Raw genomic sequence first — 9,970 nt, 5'->3', positions numbered from 1 at the left:
TCATGAAGAACAAGGTAACAACACATCACCACCAACTACAGCCGACTCAGTACAGAACTCTGTCTAAAGAGCATGTTGATTATCATTCAGCTTCTGTGACAGATGCATCTGGTCTTCAGTTCTCTGTGTTTTCTAGTGGAACCAGCATCCTGTCCTGTACACTAGAGACAAGCATGTGTTCATCAACTATTGTGTTCTTGTTACCAATGATTGACTGCTTGTGGAAACGTTTCCAAGGTTATATAGAAAAGACCATCTGGTATGCAAGGTGGTTGTTGATTGGATGTCCAAAAGCTGGTTACTGATTGGCCCTGTGTTGCCTACATCATGGCTCCTGATTGGTGGTGGTGCTTATCGTCCTGGTAACAGCCAGGTAACTGACTCTCCTGACAGGTAGAGCAGCTGAAGGAGGAGCTGTCTCAGAGAGAGGTCCAGGGGGAGGAGCTTAAGCAGAAGGCTGCCGACCTGCAGCAGGAAGTGTCGGCCGTAAGGAAGGACTTCACCACACAGTGCTCGCTCTCTCTCTTTAACCTGTCAACTCTGACCTTTTAATCTCGTAGAAACTTCCTGACCTCCACAACACAGCAGCCTTGCCTTACTGACCCTCGCTAAAGAGAATACCCATGTGACCGCTGTGAGAGAAACCCCAGTATGAGGCTAGAGGAACTCAGATAAGTGGTGTGAGAGAAACCCCAGTAGGAGGCTAGAGGAACTCAGATAAGTGGTGTGAGAGAAACCCCAGTAGGAGGCTAGAGGAACTCAGATAAGTGGTGTGAGAGAAACCCCAGTATGAGGAACTCAGATAAGTGGTGTGAGAGAAACCCCAGTATGAGGAACTCAGATAAGTGATGTGAGAGAAACCCCAGTATGAGGAACTCAGATAAGTGGTGTTAGAGAAACCCCAGTATGAGGAACTCAGATAAGTGGTGTTAGAGAAACCCCAGTATGAGGAACTCAGATAAGTGGTGTGAGAGAAACCCCAGTATGAGGAACTCAGATAAGTGGTGTTAGAGAAACCCCAGTATGAGGAACTCAGATAAGTGGTGTGAGAGAAACCCCAGTATGAGTCTAGAGGAACTCAGATAAGTGGTGTGAGAGAAACCCCAGTATGAGTCTAGAGGAACTCAGATAAGTGGTGTTAGAGAAACCCCAGTATGAGTCTAGAGGAACTCAGATAAGTGGTGTGAGAGAAACCCCAGTATGAGTCTAGAGGAACTCAGATAAGTGGTGTGAGAGAAACCCCAGTATGAGGAACTCAGATAAGTGGTGTTAGAGAAACCCCAGTATGAGTCTAGAGGAACTCAGATAAGTGGTGTTAGAGAAACCCCAGTATGAGGAACTCAGATAAGTGGTGTGAGAGAAACCCCAGTATGAGGCTAGAGGAACTCAGATAAGTGGTGTTAGAGAAACCCCAGTATGAGTCTAGAGGAACTCAGATAAGTGGTGTGAGAGAAACCCCAGTATGAGGCTAGAGGAACTCAGATAAGTGGTGTGAGAGAAACCCCAGTATGAGGCTAGAGGAACTCAGATAAGTGGTGTTAGAGAAACCCCAGTATGAGGAACTCAGATAAGTGGTGTGAGAGAAACCCCAGTATGAGGAACTCAGATAAGTGGTGTTAGAGAAACCCCAGTATGAGGAACTCAGATAAGTGGTGTGAGAGAAACCCCAGTATGAGTCTAGAGGAACTCAGATAAGTGGTGTTAGAGAAACCCCAGTATGAGGCTAGAGGAACTCAGATAAGTGGTGTTAGAGAAACCCCAGTATGAGGAACTCAGATAAGTGGTGTGAGAGAAACCCCAGTATGAGGAACTCAGATAAGTGGTGTTAGAGAAACCCCAGTATGAGGAACTCAGATAAGTGATGTGAGAGAAACCCCAGTATGAGGAACTCAGATAAGTGGTGTTAGAGAAACCCCAGTATGAGGCTAGAGGAACTCAGATAAGTGGTGTTAGAGAAACCCCAGTATGAGGAACTCAGATAAGTGGTGTGAGAGAAACCCCAGTATGAGGAACTCAGATAAGTGGTGTTAGAGAAACCCCAGTATGAGGAACTCAGATAAGTGGTGTTAGAGAAACCCCAGTATGAGGCTAGAGGAACTCAGATAAGTGGTGTTAGAGAAACCCCAGTATGAGGAACTCAGATAAGTGGTGTTAGAGAAACCCCAGTATGAGTCTAGAGGAACTCAGATAAGTGGTGTTAGAGAAACCCCAGTATGAGGAACTCAGATAAGTGGTGTTAGAGAAACCCCAGTATGAGGAACTCAGATAAGTGGTGTGAGAGAAACCCCAGTATGAGGAACTCAGATAAGTGGTGTTAGAGAAACCCCAGTATGAGGAACTCAGATAAGTGGTGTGAGAGAAACCCCAGTATGTTCACTATTAGAAAAATCTATCAATTCTCAATGAGAGAAATATAGATCATTCACCTTGAGAGAAACCCAGATAATTGTTGTCTGCCTCTAGTCCAGCTACTTATTCAGTTATATCAGTGCCGGAAGGAGCTAGACCTGGGCCTGCTAGACCTGGGCCTGCTAGACCTGGACCTGCTGGGCCTGCTAGACCTGGGCCTGCTAGACCTGGGCCTGCTAGACCTGGGCCTGCGAGACCTGGACCTGCTAGACCTGGGCCTGCTAGACCTGGGCCTGCTAGACCTGGACCTGCTGGGCCTGCTAGACCTGGGCCTGTTAGACCTGGGCCTGCTAGACCTGTCCTATCATTGTATGAGGACAGGAAGAACATTTTCCAGAAGGGAAATGAGAAACTTCCCTCTCAGAAACTTCAATAGAAGCGGTGATCTATTGAATAGCAGAGAAACACCAGTAACCCTGAGGACAGTATGATCCACGGTTTCTACGTAGAGGTGACATCTTTTGGAAAGAGAGAGAGTGTGTGTGTGTGTGTGCGTGTGCGTGTGTGTGTGTGTGTGTGTGTGTGTGTGTGTGTGTGTGTGTGTGTGTGTGTGTGTGTGTGTGTGTGTGTGTGTGTGTGTGTGTGTGTGTGTGTGTGTGTGTGTGTGTGTGTGTGTGTGTGTGTGTGGACAGAGTTTGGAAGGTAACAACACGGCAGCAGGATGAAACACTTGACTGGCAGCAGTCGTATCAGTCCAGACAGTGTTACTACAAAGGCAGGTTGTGTGGGCGGCTGCCCTGTCAGATACGGTCACTGGGTCTCTCGTCAGGTCAGGGAGGCAGAGCTGCCCAGTGCTGCGCTGAGAGGTCTGGCATCACACTACACTCTCTGGGACACTTTCATCTTTCCTTCTCCGTTGTCATCCTTTCTATCGTTCTCTGTCTTGTTCCCTCAGCGCTGGTTGGAGTAGAGCTGTGAACACTAACAACCACAGCACCATGTTTATGGCTTCTAGTATTTCTCTCTCTTTCTCTTGGTTGTTTTTAGCATGTCTCTTCTCGAGGGTGACTGCTGGACAGGCTACTGTAGATGTACACTAGACTACTAAGCTGCTCGTTCTAACCTCTCTCTCCCTCTTTTGTTCTGTTTCTCTTGTTTTTTGCACACATTTTCACCATGGTTACAACTGGTGTCTGTTGTTTATTCTAACCTCTCTCTCTCTCTCCCCCTGTCTCTCCTCCCTATCTCCCTATCTCCCTATCTCTCTCTCTCTCGCTCTCTCTCTCTCTCTCTCTCTCTCTCTCTCTCTCTCTCTCTCTCTCTCTCTCTCTCTCTCTGTCTCTCTCTCTCTCTGCTCTCTCTCTCTCTGTCTATCTCTCTCTCTCTCTCTCTCTAACTCTCTCTCTCTCTCTCTCTCTCTCTCTCTCTCTCTCTCTCTCTCTCTCTCTCTCTCTCTCTCTCTCTCTCTCTCTCTCTCTCTCTCTCTCTCTCCTCTCTCTCTCTCTCTCTCTCTCTCTCTCTCTCTCTCTCTCTCTCATATTCATTCTCTGGTGCGCCCACACTAAATAATTGATGTTTTATTCACTCGTTGCTGACACTGCAAAAACATCCCCACAATAACAAACCCCATCAGCTACAGTGGAGAGGTATTAACTAACCCCATCAGCTACAGTGGGGAGGTATTAACTAACCCCATCAACTACAGTGGGGAGGTATTAACTATAGTGGGGAGGTATTAACTAACCCCATCAGCTACAGTGGGGAGGTATTAACTAACCCCATCAGCTACAGTGGGGAGGTATTAACTAACCCCATCAGCTACAGTGGAGAGGTATTAACTAACCCCATCAGCTACAGTGGGGAGGTATTAACTAACCCCATCAACTACAGTGGGGAGGTATTAACTATAGTGGGGAGGTATTAACTATAGTGGGGAGGTATTAACTATAGTGGGGAGGTATTAACTAACCCCATCAGCTACAGTGGGGAGGTATTAACTACAGTGGGGAGGTATTAACTATAGTGGGGAGGTATTAACTAACCCCATCAGCTACAGTGGGGAGGTATTAACTAACCCCATCAGCTACAGTGGGGAGGTATTAACTAACCCCATCAGCTACAGTGGGGAGGTATTAACTAACACCATCAGCTACAGTGGGGAGGTATTAACTACAGTGGGGAGGTATTAACTAACCCCATCAGCTACAGTGGGGAGGTATTAACTATAGTGGGGAGGTATTAACTATAGTGGGGAGGTATTAACTATAGTGGGGAGGTATTAACTAACCCCATCAGCTACAGTGGGGAGGTATTAACTAACCCCATCAGCTACAGTGGGGAGGTATTAACTAACCCCATCAGCTACAGTGGGGAGGTATTAACTAACCCCATCAGCTACAGTGGGGAGGTATTAACTAACCCCATCAGCTACAGTGGGGAGGAATTAACTAACCCCATCAGCTACAGTGGGGAGGTATTAACTACAGTGGGGAGGTATTAACTAAAGTGGGGAGGTATTAACTAACCCCATCAGCTACAGTGGGGAGGTATTAACTAACCCCATCAGCTACAGTGGGGAGGTATTAACTACAGTGGGGAGGTATTAACTACAGTGGGGAGGTATTAACTAACCCCATCAGCTACAGTGGGGAGGTACTAACTATAGTGGGGAGGTATTAACTAACCCCATCAGCTACAGTGGGGAGCTATTAACTAACCCCATCAGCTACAGTGGGGAGGTATTAACTACAGTGGGGAGGTATTAACTACAGTGGGGAGGTATTAACTACAGTGGGGAGGTATTAACTAACCCCATCAGCTACAGTGGGGAGGTATTAACTACAGTGGGGAGGTATTAACTACAGTGGGGAGGTATTAACTAACCCCATCAGCTACAGTGGGGAGGTATTAACTAACCCCATCAGCTACAGTGGGGAGGTATTAACTAACCCCATCAGCTACAGTGGGGAGGTGTTAACTAACCCCATCAGCTACAGTGGGGAGGTATTAACTAACCCCATCAGCTACAGTGGGGAGGTATTAACTAACCCCATCAGCTACAGTGGGGAGGTGTTAACTAACCCCATCAGCTACAGTGGGGAAGTATTAACTAACCCCATCAGCTACAGTGGGGAGGTATTAACTAACCCCATCAGCTACAGTGGGGAGGTATTAACTAACCCCATCAGCTACAGTGGGGAGGTATTAACTAACACCATCAGCTACAGTGGAGAGGTATTAACTAACCCCATCAGCTACAGTGGGGAGGTATTAACTACAGTGGGGAGTTATTAACTAACCCCATCAGCTACAGTGGGGAGGTATTAACTAACCCCATCAGCTACAGTGGGGAGGTGTTAACTAACCCCATTAGCTACAGTGGGGAGGTATTAACTATAGTGGGGAGTTATTAACTAACCCCATCAGCTACAGTGGGGAGGTATTAACTAACCCCATCAGCTACAGTGGGGAGGTATTAACTAACCCCATCAGCTACAGTGGGGAGGTATTAACTAACCCCATCAGCTACAGTGGGGAGGTATTAACTAACCCCATCAGCTACAGTGGGGAGGTATTAACTATAGTGGGGAGGTATTAACTAACCCCATCAGCTACAGTGGGGAGGTATTAACTAACCCCATCAGGTACAGTGGGGAGGTATTAACTACAGTGGGGAGGTATTAACTAACCCCATCAGCTACAGTGGGGAGGTATTAACTACAGTGGGGAGGTATTAACTACAGTGGGGAGTTATTAACTAACCCCATCAGCTACAGTGGGGAGGTGTTAACTAACCCCATCAGTTACAGTGGGGAGGTATTAACTATAGTGGGGAGGTATTAACTAACCCCATCAGCTACAGTGGGGAGGTGTTAACTGACCCCATCAGCTACAGTGGGGAGGTATTAACTATAGTGGGGAGGTATTAACTACAGTGGGGAGGTGTTAACTATAGTGGGGAGGTATTAACTACAGTGGGGAGGTATTAACTAACCCCATCAGCTACAGTGGGGAGGTATTAACTATAGTGGGGAGGTATTAACTACAGTGGGGAGTTATTAACTATAGTGGGGAGGTATTAACTACAGTGGGGAGGTATTAACTACAGTGGGGAGGTATTAATTAACCCCATCAGCTACAGTGGGGAGGTATTAACTATAGTGGGGAGGTATTAACTACAGTGGGGAGGTATTAACTATAGTGGGGAGGTATTAACTAACCCCATCAGCTACAGTGGGGAGGTATTAACTATAGTGGGGAGGTATTAACTAACCCCATCAGCTACAGTGGGGAGGTATTAACTACAGTGGGGAGGTATTAACTACAGTGGGGAGGTGTTAACTAACCCCATCAGCTACAGTGGGGAGGTATTAACTATAGTGGGGAGGTATTAACTATAGTGGGGAGGTATTAACTAACCCCATCAGCTACAGTGGGGAGGTGTTAACTGACCCCATCAGTTACAGTGGGGAGGTATTAACTAACCCCATAATAAATTCCCAGTTATAGATAATACAATATCCAATGACTGACAGACTCAATACTAACCTATAGGGCTGATCATGTATGAATGGAGATACTCAATACTAACCTAGAGGGCTGATTGATTCTATCTCTGTGCTCAGATTGACCAGGTAAAGCAGGACCTCAGCAGGAAGGAGACGGAGCTGATGGGGATGAGGACCAAGCTGGAGACTCTCACCAACCAGTTCTCAGACAGCAAACAGCACATCGAGGTCCTCAAGGAGTCACTGACCGCTAAGGAACAGCGCTCTACTATCATCCAGACAGAGGTGTGTTGTTCAGTGTTAACTCTACTGACAGGGCTCTACTATCATTCAGAGGTATGTTGTTCAGTGTTAACTCTACTGACAGGGCTCTATTGTCATTCAGAGGTATGTTGTTCAGTGTTAACTCTACTGACAGGGCTCTACTATCATCCAGACAGAGGTATGTTGTTCAGTGTTAACTCTACTGACAGGGCTCTACTATCATCCAGACAGAGGTGTGTAGTTCAGTGTTAACTCTACTGACAGGGCTCTACTATCATCCAGACAGAGGTATGTTGTTCAGTGTTAACTCTACTGACAGGGCTCTACTATCATTCAGAGGTATGTTGTTCAGTGTTAACTCTACCAGGGGTATTGTGTAGATGGTCTCTTGGTGCCACTGTTGTGTCATAGTTTACAGTTTACAGCTGAACTGGACCCATAGTTACTAAGCATCTCAGAGTAGGACTACAGTCGTGGCCAAAAGTTTTGAGAATGACACAAATATTAATTTTCACGAAGTCTGCTGCTTCAGTTTGTATGATGGCAATATGCATATACTCCAGAATGTTATGAAGAGTGATCAGATGAATTGCAAAGTCCCTCTTTGCCATGCAAATGAACTGAATCCCCCCAAAAACATTTCCACAGCATTTCAGCCCTGCCACAAAAGGCCCAGCTGACATCATGTCAGTGATTCTCTTGTTAACACAGGTGTGAGTGTTGACAAGGACAAGGCTGGAGATCACTCTGTCATGCTGATTGAGTTCGAATAACAGACTGGAAGCTTCAAAAGGAGAGGGGTGGATTGGAATCATTGTTCTACCTCTGTCAACCATGGTTACCTGCAAGGAAACACGTGCCGTCAGCATTGCTTTGCATAAAAGGGCTTCACAGGCAAGGATATTGCTGCCAGTAAGATTGCACCTAAATCAACCTTTTATTGGATCATCAAGAACTTCAAGGAGAGCTGTTCAATTGTTGTGAAGAAGGCTTCAGGGCGCCCAAGAAAGTCCAGCAAGCGCCAGGACCGTCTCCTAAAATTGATTCAGCTGCGGGATCGGGGCACCACCAATACAGAGCTTGCTCAGGAATGGCAGCAGGCAGGTGTGAGTGCATCTGCACGCACAGTGAGGCGAAGACTTTTGGAGGATGGTCTGGTGTCAAGAAGGGCAGCAAAGAAGCCACTTCTCTCCAGGAAAAACATCAGGGACAGACTGATATTCTGGAAAGGTACAGGGATTGGACTGCTGAGGACTGGGGCAAAGTCATTTTCTCTGATGAATCCCCTTTCCGATTGTTTGGGCATCTGGAAAAAGCTTGTCCGGAGAAGACAAGGTGAGCGCTACCATCAGTCCTGTATCATGCCAACAGTAAAGCATCCTGAGACATTCATGTGTGGGGTTGGGGAACAAAACATCGATATTTTGGGTCCATGGCCAGGAAACTCACCAGACCTTAATCCCATTGAGAACTTGTGGTCCAATCCTCAAGAGGCGGGTGGACAAACAAAACCCACAAATTCTGACAAACTCCAAGCATTGATTATGTAAGAATGGGCTGCCATCAGTCAGGATGTGGCCCAGAAGTTAATTGACAGCATGCCAGGGCGGATTGCAGAGGCCTTGAAAAGAAGGGTCAACACTGCAAATATTGACTCTTTTCATCAACTTCATGTAATTGTCAATAAAATCCTTTGACACTTATGAAATGCTTGTAGTTATACTTCAGTATTCCATAGTAATATCTGACAAACATATCTAAAGACACTGAAGCAGCCAACTTTGTGGAAGTTAATATTTGTGTCATTCTCAAAACTTTTGGCCACGACTGTACAAGTGCTGATCTAGGATCAGTTTGATATGTTAAATCATAACAAATAAGATATCCGAGATCAGCTACTCTGAGATGCTTATTGCAGTGTATTTACTAGTTGACTGGACTGTAAGTATTACATTTATTTGCCTGTTGATTTAATTTTTGATAATGTGTGTGTGTGTGTGTGTGTGTGTGTGTGTGTGTGTGTGTGTGTGTGTGTGTGTGTGTGTGTGTGTGTGTGTGTGTGTGTGTGTGTGTGTGTGTGTGTGTGTGTGTGTGTGTGTGTGTGTGTGTGTGTGTACCAGGTGGATGCTCTTCGTCTGCGTCTGGAAGAGAAAGATTCCCAGCTGAATAAGAAGTCGAACCAGATCCAGGAGACGTCTGAGGAGAAGGGGACGCTCAGCAGAGAGGTACACGACCTCAAGGACATGCTGGAGGTCAAGGAGCGCAAGGTCAACGTCCTGCAGAAGAAGGTATGGGGTGGGGGGCTGTGTGTGTATTTATTATGGATCCCCATTAGCTGCCAAAGCAGCAGCTACTCTTCCTGGGGTCCAGTGAAATGAAGGCAGTTTATACAACTGTAATACATTACAATACATTCACAGATTTCACAACACACTGTGTTCCCTCAGGCCCCTACACCACTACCACATATCTACAGTACTAAACCCATGTGTATATATAGTGTGTGTGTCTGTGTGTGTGTGTGTGTGTGTGTCTGTGTGTGTGTGTCTGTGTGTCTGTGCCAATGTTTGTGTTGCTTCACAGTCCCAGCTGTTCCATAAGGTGTTTTTTAAATCTGTTTTTAAACTTAATTTTACTGCTTGCTTGATGTGGAATAGAGTTCCATGTAGTCATGGCTCTATGTAGTACTGTGGAATAGAGTTCCATGTAGTCATGGCTCTATGTGGTACTGTGCGCCTCACATAGTCTGTTCTGGACTTGGGGACTGTGAAGAGACCTCTTGTGGCTTGTCTTGTGGGGTATGTGTGGGTGTCCGAGCTGTGTGCCAGTAGTTTAGACAGACAGCTCAT

General features: G+C 46.2%; 1 protein-coding gene across 1 annotated transcript in view; it reads left to right on the top strand.

Annotated features, from left to right (window-relative positions):
• LOC124026375 (ELKS/Rab6-interacting/CAST family member 1-like) overlaps positions 1-9,409 on the top strand; it is a gene marked incomplete at its 3' end in the record, with an annotated part of 24,659 nt that extends 15,250 nt beyond the window's left edge. Inside the window, exons 5-8 of the mRNA XM_046339400.1 lie at positions 1-14; positions 394-486; positions 6,975-7,142; positions 9,242-9,409. The exon at positions 1-14 is cut by the window's left edge and continues 142 nt beyond it. Coding sequence (XP_046195356.1) covers positions 1-14; positions 394-486; positions 6,975-7,142; positions 9,242-9,409 — 443 coding nt within the window. The remainder of the gene's footprint in view (positions 15-393; positions 487-6,974; positions 7,143-9,241) is intronic.
• Positions 9,410-9,970: the final 561 nt, after the last annotated feature.

The sequence above is a fragment of the Oncorhynchus gorbuscha genome, unplaced genomic scaffold (assembly GCF_021184085.1).
Source record: "Oncorhynchus gorbuscha isolate QuinsamMale2020 ecotype Even-year unplaced genomic scaffold, OgorEven_v1.0 Un_scaffold_2709, whole genome shotgun sequence".
Classification (NCBI taxonomy): domain Eukaryota; kingdom Metazoa; phylum Chordata; class Actinopteri; order Salmoniformes; family Salmonidae; genus Oncorhynchus; species Oncorhynchus gorbuscha.
Note: the sequence above shows the minus strand (reverse complement) of the source record. Positions and strands in the feature narration are given on the sequence as shown.